General features: G+C 42.4%; 1 protein-coding gene across 5 annotated transcripts in view; it reads left to right on the forward strand.

The window, feature by feature from the left end:
• The first annotated feature begins 256 nt into the window (after nucleotides 1-256).
• The window catches only part of LOC6729433, a 37,244-nt gene continuing 14,279 nt past the window's right edge, over nucleotides 257-23,221 (forward strand). For 2 of the 5 annotated variants that reach the window (XM_016177407.3, XM_016177405.3), the window contains exons 1-2: nucleotides 259-594; nucleotides 5,150-5,998. In XM_016177407.3, the coding sequence (XP_016036074.1) occupies nucleotides 5,360-5,998 (639 nt within the window). In that variant the 5' untranslated portion in view covers nucleotides 259-594; nucleotides 5,150-5,359. Of the gene's footprint in view, nucleotides 595-3,708; nucleotides 4,016-5,149; nucleotides 5,999-23,221 lie in introns of those variants that run through there. The other 3 variants (XM_016177408.3, XM_016177406.3, XM_016177403.3) reach the window with 3 other exon arrangements.

Below are 23,221 nucleotides of genomic sequence, written 5' to 3' on the forward strand. Positions count from 1 at the left end.
TATAGATTTAATTTCTTGCCATGTCTTGATCATTTCATTCTTAAAACCTAATATTGCGCATGAATTTAAATTATTTAAACTGCGCGCCTAAGTGACAAACTGTTAACCAAAAGCATTCGATATGACAGTTATGTTAAGGAATTAAGGTAAATATTTACACTTTTAAGTTTACAATGCGCCTAATTGCCTGAATAAAACTGTTGCTCATCAATAGAAGCGTGCACTCTGCTTACCAATTTGCCTCATTTCCAGCGATTATTTTGCGGCCATTCGCCTGCACATCTCTAACTTCAAAGCGCACTGACAAGTCAACAAATTCCTTGTGAAGCCTTTAGACTCGCAACAGCGTGTTTTCCGCTGCGAGAAATTTCGCAGGAAACGCAGTGTGGAAATTTCGTAAAAATTTGTGATATCCAAAGCCAATTTTGAATTTAACTTTCGTTGTGTGATCGCAGAAGAGGAAATTGCAACTAATTATCGTGTTGCATGGGCGTTGTTAATTGGGCCGCCGGCCTTATTTTGCTGGCGGCGGCGTTATCGGCGGCGGATTAACTTCTGGCAAACGAATGTGAATGTTTCTGTTTCCTAGAAAACGTAAGTACTAAGCAGCCGAATAAGCGGCTTAAATGCGCTTAAATGGCGGATTAAATCGAGCCACGGCAATTATTTGTCTTACTTCCTGAAAACTCTGAAGTGGCGCGTTCTCTTCAGGAGACTAAGTGGAAAGTCCTCGAGGGCTCTTACTGCAGCCTTTTTGTGTGGAATCGGCATAGGGAATCGGCATTGGCATCACATGGCTGCCAGGATGTTGCATTTTGTGCGGCAGGGGGGGGGGCAGTGGGCCCAGGGGGGTGGGGCGCTAAGTGACGAGGGGTGTTTAAGTGACGAATGAAATGAAGCGCAAAAACAAAGAGCACGCGGCAACAATGCCCGAGACGAACAACAATTGGCAGGAAAAGCGTTGGGGAAAGTCAAAAGGGCTGAGGATGAGCGTAGCGAGGGGGGGTGGGGCGGCAAAGGGTCGGGGGCACCCACATATTCACATTTTGAGTGCAAGAACGCGCGAATGGCATGCAAATTAATTCGCTTAACTGAGCTTTTAAAGCGCTCTTATTATATTCCGTTGTTTTGGTTGCGTTCTCTCCATTACCCCTTTTTCTGCATTGTTCGCATTTCTTTTTGCCCAGTTTTTTGCACTCGCATTCATGAAATTTAAAGCCCACGGCGTGCTTAACCTCCCTCCCCCTCCCCCCTACCGTCATCATCTCTCGCTCTGACGCACTCGCTCTTACGCGCGCCTCCTTCTCGCTCTCGCTGCTTTGTCTGCCGCGCTCTACTTCTGCCATCTCTGTTTCTGTTTTGGTGCTGTCCCACAAACAGCTGATTTTTTCAACGTGCTCTCCATGCCGCTGCTGTCTCGCTCCCACTCTCTGGCCCTCTCTGTCCCGCCGCATAGTTGTGTATAAATTCAAATTCCTTTCGAAATTCTTTGCAAAGGTTTGAGTCTGCGCTTACAGCACTTACCGCCCACATTCCGCTTTCGATGACTTTCGAAAGTTAACGGAGTGCCATTCCTTGCCCATTTTAGTTAAAATAACTATGTTCTTACCTTTGAAGCATCCAAGTCCTGCGCTCATATTGCAAGCATTTTTGATACATATACATATTGTGTGTATTGTTTTTACTCATAGCCGACTTGAAAAGTTAACGAATCCTCCAGATTAGCATGGAAATCCATGTGCGTTTGTTTCCGTCTGCTTCCTTGCCAAGCCACCAGTGGATTAGATCTAATGCCAACTGGATGAAAGTGCCTCAAAAGTATCGATTTTGGCATTCGGGGCTAATTATATGATTAGGACAACTATGGAGGCCATAGAACAGCAGCTCGCAATGTGTACCCTAATTAATGAGGGATTACCATACGCACATGCCACTGTGTCTTCCCACATCCTGCTGAGACGCATAGATAAAATTTAAGGACCTTTGTTACATCGCATCATTATCATGCAAAGAAACTACGGCTGCCATGCCATGCTCTCCTTTAAATCAGTGCAACAACACAACTGAGTCCCCGTCTCGATACATAATTAAATCTGGGCAAGGACAGGAAGGCCGACGGCAATGATTTCATATTAAGGTAAATTTTTCTGCTAATGGCGGAAAGTAAGGAGCATTAAATCAATTAGTCCTCTATTTGCGTTCGCCTGCCTGCAATCGAGATTCGGTGGAATGCACAAAGGGACCATTTCGCCTCGGTAATGGGGCAAAATTTAAACAAACAAACTGCTCGATTTATGGCCCAAATGAACTGCTGCGCTAAAGCCACCGACCGGTTAAGTGACATTTTCAGCATAATTAATCATTAATCTACTGCCGTGTTATATGAAGTCGAATAATTTATTTATTCGCTTGTATTACAAGTGCTGCACTGACAGTTTGGTTAATTACACCAAAGGACGATTGCTGCTCATAAGCTGACATAATAATTTTGCCAATAATTAAAGCAGCTTAGGCTTAGATTTTGCTTATAATTATAATAATGGACTGTTTGTACCATATGTATGTGAATTTTGAAACATACAACACGCCGTGTGTCGTCATTTAAAACACAAGACATAAGACATAAGATGTTACTATAGTTACAAGTACATGGGCACCGCAGCTGCCTATATGCAGTGGGTATTCTAAGGACATTTAAAGGCACTCCGGCGGAACAATGAAATTGCGCCAGGTATGGCTGGAAAAATGTCCGGATTATTGTGGAATTACTCGTAGACGGCGCGCGGACTTATAACTTTTTTATCCCCCGGCATTTGTTTTGCATAACTTACAGTTTAACTTCTTTGGTACTTGTTTAAAGCCTGGCCTGAAACTTTTTCGCTTATTAATGGGTCTTTGGCCGCAATCCAATTAAATGAACAACACTTAGCAGAAACATTGAATTATGCAAAGCGGCGCGCTGCAGGTTTATTCATTTATTCATTCGTTTTTATCAATTTCGACAGCTGCTCCCCCCAACTATTTAGCAGGCAAATGGAGTAGGTTAAGATATTTTTCTAGCGACAATAGTCAATCTACCAGAATTAATCGTTCACAGCTGCTCGGCCATAATTGTGCAGCGGGCTCAACAAGAAGCCGGGAAAAAAAGGGTCAAAATATTTGTTTAAGCCACTTGCCATGTCATCCGAGTATGATATAAATTCGTTGTGCGAACACTTAAATTGCATACGTACATGAGCACCGGAAAATGCCAAAAATTTAATGTGTCATTCCAGCCTAAGACACAGAATAGAAACTAATTCGGAAAATTTTCCTGCCTACATGAACACACACCGGAAAACCCCCTGCTTAAATCGAATTTTGGGAGGGCGTGACTGGAATATATATTCAGTAACTTACGAACCGCGTGCATACTTATTGTTATTGATGTCTCAGTTGCAACTTTGAACTTCGAACAAGATACTAGTACTTTTCTGACTCTGTTGTTTGTAGATTTTTATAGATTTTTCAAAAGTTTATATTGTAATGTTTTGAAAAAGTATTCAAATGCTTTGGGTTTGTTTTGGCGCACAGTATGCCAAAACCCACCACGGTTGGAGTCTGCGCTACATGGTGAGCTGCGAGCGAGAGCGAGAGAGGGAGAACTCTCTTAAGCCGCCTAACAGCGCACTGTTACGCTCATGTTAATTCCAGACGCTGCTATTCGAATTGCAACAAAAGTGGTTTGCTCGCTCGAAGGCGGTTTCAGTTCGATTCAAATTCCCAACGCGTCGGTTACACCGCCCGATCCTCCCTCTCGCCGCTAACGAAATACTATTAGTTGGCGCTACAAATTGGCGGAGAATTCGAAATCTCATATCGTGTCGTTTCGCAAAGATAAAGATTTGTAAATCGTATCGCGCCGACGCGTTTTGTTTATTGGCGATTGTTTGTGATTGTGCCAAATAACGGCAATCAATGTTAATTGGAAAAGTAACGGATTTCTTGGCCGACGTACTTAAATTCCGGTGCTTGTGTGCGTTTTCCTGCATTTAATTCATCAATTTAAATTCCTGCCCCCCCACACACAAACACTCATGTGTTGAGTGTGTGCGTGCGTGTGTGTCCGTCTGATTGTGCGAATGTGCGAGCGCAAAAGGCCGCCGCCAAAAATATAATTTGATCATTTCGAGAAAATCTCTCTCACATCGGCTGTAACAACAATAAAAGCAACAACACCACAACCAAAACAACGTAGTACAACCTACAACAACAGCAACAAATTCAAAACCAACGCAAAACAAAATAGAAAAATCTCTTTTCTAGCGGGTTATATCCATCCGAAAGGCTAGAAATTTCGCCAAAGAGTTTTATTTTTGCTCCACAAGGGCAGGTGTACGGGGCGTATGTAGAATTTTTACCGAAAACCGAAAGAAAAGCCGAAAATAAAAATATAAAACGGAAGTGTGGGAATAGCTGTGTCCATATACTTACAGCTTTTCCAACACATGAAAGTGTAGACTTTGGTCCGAAACCCGAAATACGTAAATAGAATTGCGGTACCGAAATTGATAATAATTCCGATGCTGATTTGTAGTTTCTTAAAACGAACCAAAACAAACCTATTAATGGAAATGCTATAAAATTCGTGTAGACGGAAATTAAAAAAAGGCAATATAGTGCAGACTTTCGCTGTTTTCGCGTTGTTTTCATAATACACATCCAATTACCACCTTTATTTTTTTTGAAAAGATACTAAAAAGTAGAAATGCCAGTGTCCGAAAAAAGTCCGCAACTGTCTCGTTAACTCGTAAACATCGATCGTATCGCATTAAATCTCTGTGTAGAGTTTTGAAACCTTAAAACCGATCGACCACTAGCTGGGTTTAGTGTAGAATTTGGAAACTGAAAAGCAGAAAAACCACGGTTTTTCCCCTGCTAATGAGCTTCGTCGCCAGTTTCATACATATATTCTGATTTGGTTTCTTGTTGGCCTACTAAAAGAAACTGGCTCACGCGAACCGCTCTAAACTCAAACTCGCAGTTTAAGTCGAGCTCAAGCCTCTCACACACACACTCCACACACACACGCACAAATGGCTCTGGCGGCGAAAGGTTTCCCAACCGATCTGTTTCTCATGTCTCTTTCTGGCCCATTCTGGTTTTTTAGGTCCCCAACGTGGTCCACGAGTCGTGGTCAAAACGAAAGCAACGTCGTCGTAAGAGAGAGAACAAATCGCCGAAAAAACCTTATAAACAAAACACAATTTCGTGGGTGTCTCGCATCGTGTGAGAACGAAAAGCTGGCGCTACAAATAATAAACTAAATTAATTAAACTAAGTAACTGCGAGCAAGTAGAACAACCGAAACTAAAACAGAATGAGTGCCAACCGAAGAAGACGCAGTGCATCAGCTGCGAGTGCAATTGCAGCAGAAAGAGCAACAACAGCAGCAGCAGCAGCAGAAGCGATATCAACTGCACCCTCCAAAGAGCAACTTTCTCCAGCGATTGCTGGTGGCAGTGCTTCAGCTGATGAGGATTTACTGGAAATGCCTCGCATTTGCCGATGCTGTTGCAAACGGGATTTGAAATTACTCGGCTTATTCGAGGCCAGCCAACCAACACTGGCCAACACAACAGTGGCATCAGCATCAGTGGCATCGAACAAATCATCGGGAACATTAGCAAAAACATGTGCGACAGAAGCAGAAACCGAAACTCCACAGACATTGTCCGCAAATCCAGTAAATCCCGGGACTAAAGCTACATCATCTCCATCAGAAGCAGCTACAACGTTGTCCGCATCCACACACCCCGCGTCCGCCTCCTTCTCATCCACCTCCTCCTCGTCCACATCCACGTCTCCCATGAGGCGTCGCACCACTAACACCACCGCTCCATCCGCTCCGCCCGCTCCACGTGGTCGTAGCAGCGATAATGCCGTCGACTACACCCTCAGCGGGGCCCACAGCAGCATGGACATTGTCCTCGAGGAGATGACCATTTGGATGCTCAATGTAAGTAACACCATATACTATACTACTATACTACCATACACATCCATAGCCGCTCCTTGACGTCCTTTATGAACTGCTCAGCAGCAACTGCTAGATGGCCTGGCCACTACGGCCACTCCGGCCACCCACCCAATCAAGTTCTCTTCAGAGCATATCGAAAAGTTTCTATGGGTCGTGTTTAATTTTTAATGTGATTTATTCTACTACACGCATGCAATAACTCGGGCAGAAAGTATTGGAGCACAGTGTAGCCTAGTAATGTTAACCAATGGGTGTTTTGAGTTCACTTAATCGAGCTATGCGAAACGTCATAGCTGTGCAGTTCTATAAATAGGAAATGAATATTTCCTTCTATTAATAGGAAATGTCACTGAAATCTATGAAATGAAAACTTTGACATCGGTCGGCTGGGCGGTTGGGCCAATGTGTCCAAGATTTCCATACACTTCCGCTGCCAGCAAGTGTGATATTATTTATTTGAGACAGTTCACAAATGCTGTGGAAAAAACCCATTACCATGTTGTGAACTCGGATCGTTCTTAATTCGGATTTGGATTTTATTATTTTTGAAGATTTGCATGTCATACATAAATAAACGTAGGGAGAAATAGGCAGCAAATTGGGAATGAATGTTGTTATTGTCATGTTCTGTGGGAAAAATATAATGAATATCTCCGATATCGGTTATTGGAAACCCGTTTCCCGATTGATTATAATTTGTTTTTAATTTCTGTGATATTTTAAAGTTAATAGATCAACTAATAGACGCCCATTTCGTATAATAGCAATATGGAAATTTCAACTGACAATTTGTACAGGCGCGGAAACACCTCTTAATATTTTTCTGTATTAATTAAAGTAATTAGACGGCGAGTGTACTGCACTATGGGCTAGCTTTTTTAGCGTGTAAATTCCCCAGACGTTCTCGATTCCCTCATCTGGCTGACTGACTGACTCACTACACTATCTGTGTGTAGAATGGGCACAACTTGCTTGTACTCTGCTCTGACATGCCTTTGTTCCGCCCCAGGATCTCTGGGCACCCAGGATTCCCTGCTCCCCGCTGCCCGCTCCCCGCTCATATGTTATTTTCCCTAATGCAGGCAAATAAATTAAATTGTCTGGCCATTCGCAAGAACCAAAAGTAAATAAATAAGGCCTTATTTATAATGCCGCAGAAGGTTTTCAACCGTTTCACATGCAATTTGCTACCGCACAAGATATGGTAATATTAATTTTGGGCCACATCCATTCCAGCGTCAGTCTGTGTAATGTATGTTTTGAAAAGGGCTTAAATAATCCATTATCTTATCAGCAACACGTTCCGGTCTCGCTCGTTTTATTTGTTCTAATACCAACGAACCGACGAATTTTCTGGATTTTATGACGCTGTATCAAGATAGCTGCGTTCGCAGCAATTATCTGTTTTGGTTACACTCATCAGTCTCTCGGATTCTTTACACATTCTTTTTTTTTTTTACGTTTTTTAATGATACGTGACTTTTGGGTTGACCCTTTTGCTTAACAATCCAATCGTTTGTCCAGCTTTAATGACTGGAATGCTGGCAATGAGATTCATAATCAGCGCTGTTGGCCAAAACGAGAAAAAGGGCCACATGTTTGGGAAGAAAGTGCGTTGTTGCATTCTGCGTGTCACGTATAAACAGTGCGTTCCTTTTCCATTCAATGGCACCTCGATATTTTTCCTTGAGCAGAGAAAGCTGTGGGGAAAAGATTTCAGATTCTCAGATTTCGTTGCTTTGTATTGTTGTTAACCTGCTCTTTTTTCGGTGAATAAATCAGATTATTTCCCCCCTGGCTTTTATCAGGGTTAAATCAGCGTAATTGTTTGGCCATCTTCTTATCATTATCAGACTAGATCTAATCAAAAGCCAAACAATTTCCTATATTTGTTGAGAAGGCAATGAGAACTTTGCTGGTTCTATAGCTCACATTTAAAGAGTATATGCATTGTCTGCTACCCCAGTGCCTTTTCATCATGGCCCGCAAATATGGTTGTTGTTGTTACCTATTTGCTATTCTTAACTTTATGCCACATTGCGTTGCGTGCCAATGCCTGGCTGTGTGGCAAGTGTGCATGTGTGTGCTTTTGGCCCTTGGGCGCCATAAACATTCAACGAATCCGGGTGGAGCCTTTTGTTTTCGGTCATCGAGGTGGCGTTCTTGACTCCACTGTACTACACTTAACTCCACTCCACTTCATTTCACTCCACTCCACTCCACTCTACTGGACTTCAGTGGACTATGGCAGGCTTAAATCTTGGCTTTATGGAAGGCCTCTAATTGCAGAGAGTGGCCAACGTCAACGTTACTTTCCGGCCAATTATACGGCACCCGCTACTTGTGTTGCCCCATTGAGAAGGAACAGCCACGACCAGGTAGCCGTCGTCCAAAAACACCTCTCACTTCCACTACTCTTACTGCTGCTGCTGCTCCACTACTCCTCACTCATTACCAATAAAAGTCGCATGGTTGTGGTGGTGGTGGTGGCGGAGGAGGGGGTTGGGAAAACGGGTTTTCTTTTTTTGGTCGAATGTTATTCGTAATCGTATTCGTTTTCGCATTCGTGGTGTGCCACCACTGGATTGCCGCTGGTGGTGACCGTTGATTCTCAAGGTGTTGCATTAAAAATGCTTTGACCTTATGGGGTCTAAGTTTCGGACTGCAGGCCGACAAAACTCAACCGGCAATCATATAAATTAATCCAGCAGCCAGCAGAGTCAGCCGGTTATATCCATATATCCACACACTATACGGTTTGTTTGCCAACAAAACGCATTGATAAATGACTTAAAAGCATAGTTTGCGTCTGGCGGCGAGATTTGTTATTCGAATTCCGAGTTGCGGTATTGTTTATTTAATTAGTTTCGTCGGAAAGTGCGAGAATATGCCGCCGCCGCAATTGGGTTATACAGAAACCGGCTAAAGAATGAAATGGAATAACAAGTGAGATGTGTGTGCAAAGCCCACTTGACGATATACATGGAACTTTGGCACGTTACAAAGCGGATTTATGATCTTGCAGTTAAATTGCTTTCCTGATTTGCTTTTAATTGACGCGCCCGAGCAGCAGTAAGCACAAAAGCAAAAGAAGTTCTCGATTGCGAAAACGAGGTGGAATGATGATGATTTTAGTAACCACTTCCGGGATATGGCACATATGTGTATTTTGCCTGCCAATTGAATGGCGAAATACAACGAGACTTTCGTTTTTCGTCTTTCAGTTTATAGTTGTATTGTTTATAGTTTTTATTTGTATTTCTTTACTTCTGTGCTTTGCATGAAAGCAAACTTTCTTTGGCCTGGCACGCCTCAAAGTTCACTCTCGTTCGTTAGCCGCCGCATTCGCTGTGCGTTTGTTATTTATTTGCATTTGCATTTTCATTTCATTTTCATTTTCATTTTGCCCGCAAAAAGGCCTCAATCATCAATGGAGTCGTTCCGGCGATTTAGCTTGGCGACCAGTCGTATTAATTGCCGGACAAATCTCTCATTAGGCCGCCAGGCAATTACCTCGACTTTACGACACCCATATGCGCTACATAGCACACATATCACATGTGGCATATGTGTGCAATGGAACTGGTATGGTATGATATATGTATGTTATATTATATGCCTATGTAGATATTGTAAAAGTGCAATCAATCAAAGAGAGTGCGGATTGTATTATACACACGTAATTATCGGATAGCACTATTTACTTATCGGTTAGCCTTATGCACGCTTTTATCCAGCAAATTCAAGTGTGTGATTATCGCATGATGATCGGAGGCAGGCATATTATTTCCATTTAAGCCCCATATACTACGATTGACATTAATGATGATTACACACGCGTGTTATCCGACTGCGCATAACGCGACCGTACTTATTTATGTGCGTGTGACTGTAGTAAGGCCCCGAAAATCAGGATTTTGAAAACTGAAATCTGAGAAGGGAGAAGCAGAGGTGTGAATGCCTGCCACATTTTTTCAAGACACGATCCTCTCGGGCCATCTTGAAGATGAATGCGATGGTGATGAGTGGCCAAAAAACACAGAGAAATATACTCGAACATTTAAATTGCATTACACGCGGGGCCTGTAAACATTTTCATTTGGCCGCCGGGAAAGTTTCTCCTTGCATTAAAAACCAGAATCTCTTTCGTCGGTATACCTGTTTCTTTTTTGTTTTACTTCCAGCTATCTTACTTGACCAAAAAAAAAAAGAAGAAAGCAGTGTGTCAAGGGAGCACTTTCCGTATCTCGCCATGTGGTTCAAGTTTAAAGTTGTGGGGCACGAGATTAGCTACCTTATCTACACTTCTAAACACTTGACAACCATAGAAACGTGATTACAATAAATGTATCGCGAAAAAAAGGAAATACATAGATGGATGGATAGCCAGTTTCGAGGGTGTTTGTTTATATCACTTTATGAGTGTTATTTATGTCGGCTTAGCGCACTCGTCGATTGCAGCTCCAGTTTTTCAACTCGGATTTGGCAACATTGTAGTTGCGCATATTTTGCCACCTTTTTTCTAATTACGCCAATAGTGGGCCTCGTAAAATGTCGATTAAATTATACAATAAACTAGCAAGCCATCAAAGTAAATAGAGACAAGCTAAGCTAATGATCGGCGATCGTTCGAGTGGATGATATCGAAACGAAAGCAAACAAAACAATCTGCCATTGCGTCAGTTTCATGTGGCTGACCTCTTCTGAGGAACTTCGAATGAAATTATAGATAGATAGATAGATAGGGAGATAGATAGATATATAGAGAGAGATAGATAGATAGATCCTCTATCTAGCGAGCTAGTCTCAATTAAAGCGACGAGTTGGGGGGTCACAGTAATCGCTCTCTAGGCTAATTCGTTTTAAAAATTCCACTTCAAAGGTCTTTTCAATTTTCCCCAGTTTTCCAAGTTTTCACTGAAGTCTGTATGTGTGCGTGTGTGTATGTGTGTGTTGGGATAATTAGTTTGCGTTGAAATAAATGCACATCAATAGTAATCATGATCATACTTTTATTAGGGTAATTTGCTTTGTAAAGGCATATCAATAGCACTTAAATTTCAAGTATCCGTTTCCAAGATTTGTTATTTTCGTTTCCATGCGAAAGGTTAGCCTATCGCAACGACGTCAGGTTGCATTTGTTCACCCTGAGCGTACCTGCCTATTACGTTTTCAATTTATATAGCTAAATTACTAATCACCGATCGGTTAGTACACACAAACGTACACCAATTTCAAAGCGATCACGGTCGACCTATTCGATTGTTGCCCCGATTGTGGGCTTATCACATCGGTAGTGTTTTTTTTTTTGGGCAATCCAAACAAATCGCTTATCACTGCCGACCTGGCACCCGATGGGCACCAATGTGGAATGATGTGTTTAGCTTAGTCAATGGAGCTATTGTATTTCGGGTGATGCTTTAATTAACCAAAACGAATCACAATGGAAATCACATCCTGGGAAACTACCGTGCATAAGTGCGTGTGCTTGTGTGTGTGTGGACAATGGAACTCGAGCAGGGGATTTGCTTATTATCACCCACCGTCCAGGGGTTGTTTTGATCAGTACTTATGGAGCAATTTAAAAGGTTCAATTAGGTGGCAGAAGTGCAAACAGAGGGCGTACTCACAAATCGCACACAATGTAATTCACAATGCCACGGATCCGCATCCGCATACGCATCCGCAGCAGATCCGCATCCCAAGTGCTGCCTGCTGGTCGTACATCTTTCATAAAAATCACTGATTCCCCTTTACGGCGGTGGAGTTTTCATTTTATTTATGGATGTTCAGTGTGGGTGAGCGATGGCCTAGGTACGTGGTTGGTCGGCTGACTGGCTAGCCGGTCTTCTAGTGGCCTCCAAAGAATTCCGAGCACCACACACACTCACACACACACCTCACCTCATACCAATCCATGCCATTCCCTGCTGCATGATGGGTTCCCGTATCGGTTTTACGGGCCTGTCAAAGCCACAAGCCCTAAATGAAACGAGACGGAATGGAGCGTGTGTACCTTATGCAGACGTGCATATTTTTATTTATTTATTCTTGCTATTTAACACCCTCGCTCTGACCCATACCCCCTCCACCCCCCTTTAGTTTCGATCGGAATTCGATTTGCCGGGGATTTTCTTTTGTTTTTTTTTTTCACACACACACACTTTTCATTTCATTTTATGTCGTCACCAGCTCACCTTTGATTGCAACGCCTGGTGTTGAAAGCCTATGACCAGGTTTTAAATTCTAAATAAACAGAGGGAGCAGAGGTCCACCCGTAACACCCGTAATCCCCACCCTGTTTACTTCATTTTTGTTTATTGCTTTTACAATTTTTCGCATGGTATTATTTAGCGACTGTGGCCCGTGTCGCTTGGCTCTTGCCAAGTTGCAGCAGAACTTGGCGAAACTCGAGCGCGTAGAGTCCATAAAATATTATTTTATTAACCCATTTTCCACGCTATTATTATTGCCAGTCCAATACCCCCCACCACCAACTACACCCCCCACAATAGACCCCCGCCACCCACAGAAACCCCCCATTTTTGTCATTGCAGGGTCTTATTGTTGGATTTTTCTTTTCTCTCTGCGTCTTGGCGTAATTGTTGCCAAGTCATAAAATGCAACGGGTTTTAGGCGATTTGTATTTCTTTGTTTCATACACTCGAACAATTATTTCGTCACGACACTTTAATCGCTTCCATAGTCAAATCGAAGGGCATAAGCAGCTGTTCTAATGTACTCGCGCCCCATTTCCACCCTCTGGCGAATTTAATTTATTCGAAATCTTTTTACAAACTAATTAAAATTGCCATGACGTTTTAAATGCTCGAACTTACTCTGCTGATCCCATTTTGATTAAAAATAGCACATCTCAAATAAACATACCTTCCGGATTATTACATTCGCCCCATTATGATTCGTTACTATTGTGAATTTCCTAATCCTAGAAACGCTTCCCCGCCCCTCGCAGCTGCGAAACTTTGTCGCAGTGTAGATTGTTCAGTTTTGTACCGCTCCGCTGAATGAATTAGTTTCCCACGTGGTGGCCGCCGCGACTGCCGTGTCCGTTCACCAACTCGGATTTGCTGGCATTTCCAGTTCAGTTGGGTCGGTCTCCAATACTCTGCTGCTGCTGCTGCTCCGCTGGATTGCCGGTTTCTTGGTTTGGATTGCCGGTTTGGTTTGCTAGTTTATGTAGTTTTGCTTGGCTTTCTGCACTGAATTGCCGGCGCTGCTGCTGTTATTTTGTATTTTGTATTATGTATTTTTTGTTTTTTTTTTGTTTTTGCTGGCCCATTGGCCATTTGGGATTGAGTTCGTCGAATGCGACGGATCGCAGCGGGTTTCTTCGGCTTGAACTGGCCAAGTAACCCGCTAAGCTATAGATTCTACGTGCATATACATACCATATATGGCCGGCGGCCATTTCCTTGCAGTTTTTGTGTCGGTTCCTTTAGGAAATTGGGTTGTAATTGAATTTCCCATTGATTTTTGGGCTTACTTCTCGAGAGGTCATTGTTTCTCAAGTGGCGGAAATGCGCTCGGGGATCAATCAACTGGAAAATGCATAACCAACAACTTGGCTGATGACTGGCTGGGTTGGCTTGGGTATGGGTATGCGTCAAGGGATCGCGGATCCGTTTAAGGGAGTTCCTTATTTTCTCTCAGACTTCTATTTGCACACGCAGCATGTAAATGACTGAATGGCCTTTTGATAACATGGAACATTGCAGGAAGTATGTGCTGCTACCCTTGAGATAATAAACCAGCACAGAAGTTCCACTCGACTGATTATCCGACCCACTTAATAACCAACTCGAGTGTTGAAGGTTAATTTGAGCATTTGAAGATTTGCGCAAATCATTAACACAATTGGATCGCTTTGATCAGATTCCATTCGAATCAATACAATTTTAGAGTGTGTGTTTATATGGAACTTATGGCTCAATCAATCGGTTGCCAGGGCATTTCGCGTTCGACACACCTTGTCGTATCTGTATCTTCGATTTCCGATACCCTCATAATAGGGCCTTCTTTGCGTATCTTGTCTTGTCTTTCTTTCTTTTTTTTTTTTTTTTGACTTATTTCGAGCGTATTTGTTGTGGCTGGTTTTTAGCCGGTTTTTACAAGCTCAGTGTGTACGTAACTTTGAAATTTTCACTGCTCGTTGTCGAAGTCTGGCGGCTCTTTGCATTTGCTGCGCTCTATTTGACTTTTACTTTTCATTTGCCTGCCTGCCACCGCGAAGAGCTCAATTTTGTAGCTTTTTGTTTGTTTCTCAAACGCCTTCCGTCCATAATATAACCACTCACATTTCCGCCTGTATGTCTGCATTTGCGATTTGCCACGCTTGTACATACGTACATACATGCTGCGATTGTATTCGAATATTGAAGTATTCAAGTATTCGAATACTCAAGTATTCAAGTATTCGAGTTGTTCGAGTATCTGCGTATTCGAGTGGAAAAACATCGGAGAAAGAAGTGAATTATTATCGGGGCGTATTGTTACTTTTTATCCCATTATTACTCGAGCTCGTGAAAAGAAAATAGAAAAGATTTTACTTCTATGCCACAGCGATTGTTAGGATTGCAATTACTCTCGATTAATGTAAACCCCGCTGATCTCAACAATCTCTGCAAAAGAGAAATTGGGCCAACTTTATTGTGAATCTAGCCAGCCAACCGAGCAGCACAATCTGCGTTGTATTACATCTCAGCCAAGCGTTAACCAAAATCCTAATTAATTTGTTATGGCCTGGCGTATAAAAATCAGGCGTAAATATATATATATATATACTCCCTCGACTTGAACGACCTCAAGTGAAACAGCGGGATATACAGACATACATACATATAGAAGCCGAAATCGGCGGTGCAAGATAAAGCGGGCTAATTACATAACGTTAGCACCGCGTACTGGTTAAGTGTAGAAACCACTGCTTTTCGGCCATTTCTACTGCTATTAACTTGGCCAATTACGTGTGTGTGTGCTCCCATTTTTTTTTGGTTTTGCGGCTTAGCCTTTAATTTTGATTTCCCGAAAAATTAGTTTTAATTGAATTTGGCCATTTCTCTGCAATACATTTCACAATCACCATCAAGTTTATGTGTTAATATGGTTTATTGTATAACAAATGGCGCTATTTGCTCATATTTATTTATCACACTTAAAGTTGCAAAAATATATATGCTGCAGTTTTGAGATAACTTTTTTGTCGCCTATTTCTGCATTTGACACAACGCAACTGTAACAGTTTTGTGTATAAGATAACAATTAAATGTTGTAGTTCCGTAAAAAAAACTGCTGCATAGCCATATTTATTTGTGACTTTTAATTACTACAAAATGTAGCGGCTTTCATTTCATTTTTCGGTGGGGTGATGGCAGTGGGCAGGGCGGAAGAGAGCAATTCGTGGCGCTATCATTAAACAAATAATAAATGCTTACTTTGGCATAATATTTATTTTGCGCGCCTCGTTGTCTGCGCCGTCAGAAATTGTAAGCCGTTTTTTGAGTGATAACAATGGGGCAAAAAGCAAATGGCAAATTGAATTCGTTTTCGCAGTGGCCACCACCACCATCACTATTATTGTATGGTAATCTGATTTAAGTTTCGTGCCAGAAAATGTAAGCCGCATTGTAGACAGTGTTTGTGTCTGTGCATTTATTCCAACCGCCCCCTTCTCCGCCGCCTCGTTTTCACGGCCCACAGAGAAGTGCAATTGTACGTTTTGGGGCTTCAGTGAAGCGGAAGCGTTGTGTGTTCAACTGCGGTTACTCCGCATCCACAGCCACATCCACATCCACATCCACACCCGAATCCTCGCCCGAAATCCACATCCACATCCGAATGCGAATCTGAATGTGAATGTGAATCCGCATCCGCATTTTATGCGCTCGCACACACAATCCACCCACTCAACCACCCAACCACCCACCTATCCACCCAGTCACCCACCTCGATTGCCAGATCCCTCGGATCAGATCCGGCGGCATAAGTGTTATAGAGAGGGATTTATTCACTCAAGTGCTTCTCATGGTTCAACAATTTCCACTTCACATTCATTTTAGAGTTCGCGTTTCTTTTGCGTTCGGTAATCTCAGTTTTATGGAAACATGTCAATTGCTAATCAGCATGTGATTAACAAGTGGAAAATCAATGCTGCCTGCTGCCTGCTGCTTGACAGCTCCAAATACAAAGTGGCAGAATAAATGTTTAACAATGTGAGCTGGCTGCTATTAATTTGGTGGTAGTAGTATTAGTAGTAGTAGCAGCAGCCTTCCTTCTCACCATTAATTTCGTTAACTAAACCCATTGAAAGTCATTGAATATCATTAGTTAACATAGCTGGCCTGGGGGCAATTAGTTGCGCTTCATTTGGCCCCAGGGGTTGACTGACATTAATTGGCCAAATCAATGCAATCTAATTTTTTAAGTTAATCCACCGGCAAACGTGACTGAGACATTTATTTGTGCCCAGAATGCGTAGTGGACATATGCGCACAAGTTCTAATTGAAAGCTAAATTTGATTGTGTGCATTCCCACTTACTCACTTAGTGCCTTTAACATTCGAGTCTTTGTATCTTTGAATCTTAAAATCAGCAGCACACTTCAGTTCCTTGTTTTCCCCCGCAAAATTCATTTACACAGTGCTGCGGACTATGACGAATTAAACGAGAGATAAGACAATTGCAAAGTATCGCAATTATCGTGACTAAAAACTGCAGTGAAAGGAAGCAATTTTTGTTTGAAGCCAGGCTTGGCTGACTTTTTGTGATTTAATAAACAAAGAAAGAGACATAGTTCCGCTTTGGTGGTAGGCCAAACCAAACTAATCCAAAACCAAAGCCAAAGCCAACTAAACCGTAAGTGCCGCGTTAAAAGTCATTTGGTGTGGCGCAGCTCCGCTTTATAACTTTATTAGCCACCACCGGCGATCTCTGAAACTTCCTGCTCGCTGTGTGCTAGCCATAAAAAAAAAAAAAACAAAATGTTGAGCGTCTAGCAGCTGTTTGTTTCAATTGGCAGCCTCTTTTGGCCACTTAAATGTGCTTTTTGGGCGGGCCAAAACCGATGGATTGCTATCTCTTCGCTCTCCTCTGCGTTTTGTATGCGTGTTTTTATGACTTTCGCGCGGCACAAACTTCACAGTAAAACCACCACAGCGAGTTATTGTTTTGTATAATGATCGTAGGGTAGTGGGGAAAAGTGAAACAAAAAGGGTCGAAGGTATCGTGGAGAAAGTAGTACTGTCTGCTCTTGCTTGATAATTAAGAAGTGAACTCCTCACCCCTTCCCTGGCACATCTGCCGCCAAAAAATATAGCTTTTGACCAAATAAGAGCGTGGTTTATTGAACTCGCAACTGGCATGAAAGTCAAGTAGCCAGCACGCGCAGTTAACCTGGCTGACCACTTTGCTAACGGTCGAGCAGACGACAACCTGGTGATTCAGTGAAGACGGCGCTGAAGAAACCAAACCGAACTCACTTGGTAATGTTCCAGGGACAGGCACAGCACTGAAATCGGAATCGGAATCGGAATCAGAATCAAGCCGAGCAGTATTTATAAACATTTCCATAATGCTAATGACGTTACCCCCCGTGCTACCTCCTCGTGCTCGAATCCACACCGTCATCGTTTCGCTTAATTCCATTCCATGCCATACAACAATGTGGTTGTTTGTGGTGACCAAATCCACACTCCTCCTTTCTTGGCTGTCGTCTTCGAAACCAGAACTCGTGCTAAGGTCATTGCCGATTCACTCGTAATACTCCAAGTCGGGTTTGCCGGGTATTTAGAGACACTGTCTACATGTATACCATACCGAACCATACCAGAAAAAGAAAAAAAAACGAAAAAAGCGAAGAAGTGGCATCAAAATGTGCTTAAGCACCAGGGAACGAGGAGCCGAAGGAGCCCTTTTCTGGCTAAAAAGGAGAGGACCCAAGACAACGATGATCGGTATCTGAGTTGATGACTTTATTTTCCCGATTCTCTGTTCTTCCTGCTGTTTGCCTTTCAATCCCAAAGGCTATATTATGTATCGCCTTGGTTTATTTATACACCAATCACAATCTCAGTCACCCGGACACTTTCGCTCCGCTCCCCACCACGACCAACTGGGAATTTTTATCTTTTCCTCATTTATTTGTTTATTGTTTTCGGTTTTTTCGCTCCGTGTTGTGTCCAAATCATCAGCAACAGCACGCTAATTCCAAATCACACCGAATTTAATGTTGTGCATGCAACTCGAAAGATTTCACTTGCTGCAAGAAGGCAGCCGTAGAAACTAGATGAACCATTGTGGATTGGATTATCAACTCGACGTCATGCTCTTTAAATATGCACATACGCTTGGTCATTGGTGGTCATTGGTCATTTGTGTGGGCGCGCCCCTTGAATAAATGTTTATTTGGGATTCTACCCCGTTCTTGGCCTTCCTTCAGCTTCTATAGAATAGATGGATATTGCTGCTTGGGTTTCTGTGAAATTTTCAAAATACCTAGGGTTATAAATAATTGTTTGACTGCGAGCAGAAAGAATTGGGGGAAATCTTCTCTTGCCTTGAATGTGGGTCGCCATGTGGGCAAAAATCGTTTTATCATCGTTTTTAGACATTTTTTTTCTACTTTTTTTTTTTTAGCACATTTTTAGCACATTGGTTTCTAAGACAAATGGTGTATAGGTGTAAAATGGTCTTTGTCACCTTTGGTATATGTCAATATGTTGGCCTTTAGCACGTTTCGAGCGATTTTCACACTCGTCTAATTGGGAGTAGGTGAAAATTCGCTGAAGTGCAAACACAAATTAGCCAAAACAATCGCTACGAATGGGTTTTTTTAATGTACTTAACAAGTAATTTGCTGCCTCTCCACTGTGCGAAATGTGGCATGAGTGAGTGAGTGAGTGTTTTGCCAGCGATATTGGGTAAATACGGTGCAAATGTGATATTTCTAGCGGATCCCCGATAATTTGATGAGTCACCATAGCTCAGTTTATTACATTCAATCGGATTAAAGTTATCAAAGCGCATTCGCATACCGCATACCCATTCAATTCTATACAATTTGCCCTGCGGGTGAAAGTCAAAGAGTTAACTTTTTGTATACAACTTTCGGTTTGGCAGCAGCCAGGCAGCACACACATGGTAAAATTTGAATATGCCTTTTGAAATTAGTAATAGTATAAAGGGAGCCAAGCAAATAAGCTTAGCTTAACTTACAGTGACAAACTCTGCTCTTCATTCGCATTTAAATATTTTGCATAGCATTATCGCATTTCTGCCTGGAATGGTCGAAACAAAAAGTTTGCCGCAATCAAATTTAATGGTTTTTGCCTGGCCGCTGCTAAGGAATTTTTGAAAACAAATTAGGGACTTCCCGTTTCGTTGGTTGCTCCGTTGGTTGGTTGGTTGGCTGGTTGGTCGGGTTGGCGTTATCCATTACTCGCATTATAACATCTTTGCCCGGCCAAACACTCACTCTTACGCTCGAATTAACTTAATATTCTTCAGCTTGGGTGGTGGCTCTATGTCCACCCAAACCATGCCACCCACCCCACCCACTTGTCGTCCTGGGGCCAGAGCTTTGCTTTTAGTAGCCTAGCCACACATACAAACATATACACTCACAATGCCAAATCCCCGCTGTCATATGGGCTGTGTCCCTTGCGAGGATGCTAAGCCCCCAGAAAGCGACACAAATTGCAGGTGACAGACCGCAAGAGTGGGCGTATTGGATGGCAATGGGATGGGGGATGGGGTGGGATATAATGTGTGCATCCTCGTTTTATCCTGCCATTTTGCAATTTCTGTTTATGGCTTTCGAGAAAATCCAACCTAATGAGTAACGCAGCGCGTTGTGCGTTCGTGTGCACTTTTCCGCGCCGTCTGCCGCCGCATTTGCCGCTCTTTATTTGTTTAACTCATTTGGGCACCCGGCCAATTTCACATTAAATTTCGCCAAACAGCTGCAGATACTTTCCAGCGAGCAGAGCGCGCCAAACATCAACGCTTTCATAAATCAACAATCAAAAGTGTGTGGAATGAACGCGATGCCGCGAGGCTTATAATTAAAAAGTGATTGATATGAGCGGCAAGGTGAGCAGAATTTCAGCCAAATGCCAAAAACAAATATATGCAAATATCAAAACACTTCACTTTCGAGACAAAAGATCGTGTGAGACATCTTCTTCGTCTTCTGCGTGTGTCAGAAGATATATGTTTATGTATATATATGTTTGCTATATATTTTCGTCTAGTTTGACATTAGATAAATATAAGAAAACAATCCGTGCGAGCTGCCTGCCTCGTATATTTCGATTAAACTGTCACGGATATTTTGTAGATTTGCATACGCTGCTATTATCGGTTTTAATCAGGTTTTTGCACTTTGTCGAAGGTTCTTTCTGTTTTTTATTTTAAGTTTTGGAAGCGCATGCTGGATATTTATTTGCCTGCTGCTCGCTCGATTGTGCAGATATTTTAGTTTATGGCATACTTTTCAGTAGCGATGTTGTACCCTTATTAAATATTCTGACAAAAAGTTGTTTGTACCTGGAGCTGGAATTCCTACCCTCAACTACGCTTACCTGCCATGTTATGGACAATTTTTTTTATTTTGGATGGAATTTGAATGCCTTTGGTCATCCCACTCGTATGCAAATATCTTTTTTTTTACACATAAAAGAGCAGGAGCTCTTGTAAAGAATGCAAGCAATTTGGGCAATCTAGTAGCTGCTGGACTGGACCACTCAAGTGTATTATAAAAGCTTATAAAATGCGCTCCACGCCCCGGCAAAAAGCGAAAAAATAAAGCGAAAAAAAATAGAATAAAAAGAGAGGGTACATAAGTGGCTGTGCGAGTGTGTTTGGCGACACATAAACACACATTAAACCGCTATGATGTGTGACAAGGCCTTAATGCATGGTTTATTTGCTTGGTTCCCTGTCCGCTGGCCGGGTTAATCAACTACGCAAATACGGCCAGAAGTACCCAGCCAGCTGGTCCGCAATAACACACCAGCACCCAACATCAACATCCACATCATTCCTATCCATTCTCATCCGCATCGGAGTAATCAGACCTGGGTGGATGCGCGAGAGGGGTGGGGAGGGGGAAGTAATCGAGCAACCCTCGAGCAAAAGTCAGCAACACTTAACGCCTTTTGATTGTTTAATTTCTCAAATTGTTTTATGGATTTATTCCCCCTGGCCGGACGGACCGTACGACCCACGACTGTGCCGTCTGTCCCGGGCACACGCCAATGAAAAATTAATACCGAGGGTGGCCTGGCCGCCAAAAGGGATTCGACTTGCTGCACCGGCGGTCAGGAGGAGGATAGCAACAACAATTACAACTGGAACATCAAAAGGCGGTGGGCTTCATTTTTCACCGCTTTTGACATTTTGCAGCCACCGACGGCAGCCAGAAACAATCAGCCAGCCAACCAAAGAGCAGCAACTCAAACCGACAGCCATCTGAACAAAGGGGATTCTGGTGATTCTGGGGATTCTGGGGGATCCGCGGGGATGCCTAATCCCCCACTGACATACCACCGGTTGCCGGCGGACCAACGGACCAGCAGCAGAAGCTGGTGCCGGAGCAGGATTCAGCAGCACCAACAGATGACGCCCTCCTGTGCGCATATTCCAATCAAATTAGATAGAAAGGTTTGCCAGGACGAGGACGGCCCAAAAACCAGAGCTTCCTCGTTTCGAGTCAGTATCTGTTTATGTTCCGGTCAAAGCGAATCAACGCGGATGCACGAGCGCGATTTTGAAAGCTGAAAAAAAACCGCAGAGTTTTCGAAACAAATATTGTTGATTCGATGGGGAGAAGTTTATAAATAAAACACCAGGCAGCACAGTTCTGTTTGTCTGGGTCGCTGTAACTAGAAAGTGTCGCCAAACGGGAAAAATAGTGAAAATAGATAGTCTGCAATTCAAAGGGGGAAAATGCAATGAAATAGACTAGACTTTGCAAGGGAAACAAGCAAAAAACAAGAAAGCCGAAATCTACACATCTGATTAATCTATTTATATGTCAAAACAGCCTTTGATTGCACCGCCAAAAAGTTAATTAAACAATATGTTTCGCTTAATGCGAGTTGAATGAAATGTGCAGGCAGCAACGAAAACTTATGATAGCTGAGAAAATGTTGTTTTGTGATAAAACCAAGTCTGCCGCCAAAATCCGGAAAGCGAGTCAAGTTCAAGCAAATCCATAAAATATGCAAAACAAGAGTCGTCGGCAAAATAATAAAAGTGAAAAAAAAAAGAATAAATAAAAAAGAACCGAGCTGGCACATGAGCGACAGCAAAAAAGAGCAGCATTTTAACAAGTAAACAATCAAAGAAATCGTATTCAAGTGCCACAAAGTTGAAGTGGCGTATAAAATAAACAAATAATGCGAATATAAATAAAGATATGCAACTTGAAAAGAAAGTATAAAAATTCCCAGGCATTGTGATTAAACATATAAGTATGTAAGTATCGTATGGATCGCAGTTTCCGTTTCGTTTTATGTTCGCAACCCCAGCAACAGATACGAGATAAAAGATACAAGATACAAGCGAAGTATCTGAAGGAATTAAATAGATACTGTTAGGGCTGACTCATATGAATTGTAGATCTCTGGAGGAAGTGTCGCAATTCAGACCCTGCAAGAATTGGATAAACCCCACATAGAGGGATTTAGAAAAGGAAAACATCTGAGAAACCCGCTGATAGCAATCTACAAGTTCGAGTAGACCTAGGGTCTTTTCTTCTGCCCCTCGCAAAATGAGATTCGCTTTTGTGTGCCTGTGCCCCCTTATACAATTTAGACTAAATTCGCCCGCATTATGAGATACTTTAGCACTCGAATCTTTTGTTTATACAATGGAACTTTATGCATTGTTGGGCTGCTGTTTTGCGAGAATCTGTTCCCCTGTTGTTTGCGGCATCAGAAGAGCGGCAGCCTGGTTTTTCCGTTTTCCTCGAGTTTTGTATTTTTTTTTTGTGGATCTAGCTTAGGTGGGGGTAATTAAGATGTGTGCGGCATTATTTGGTTTTGTTCGCTAAACGCATTTGGACTACATAATAAATCTGTTCTGATTTGGTTCAGGGTCGTGTAAGTATGTACAAATGTATCTACATACATATATGTGCATGATTGATGTGAGTAAACTATTCGATGGAATTGAATTGAATGA

The sequence above is a fragment of the Drosophila simulans genome, chromosome 3R, assembly GCF_016746395.2.
Source record: "Drosophila simulans strain w501 chromosome 3R, Prin_Dsim_3.1, whole genome shotgun sequence".
In the NCBI taxonomy this organism is placed as follows: Eukaryota; Metazoa; Arthropoda; class Insecta; order Diptera; family Drosophilidae; genus Drosophila; species Drosophila simulans.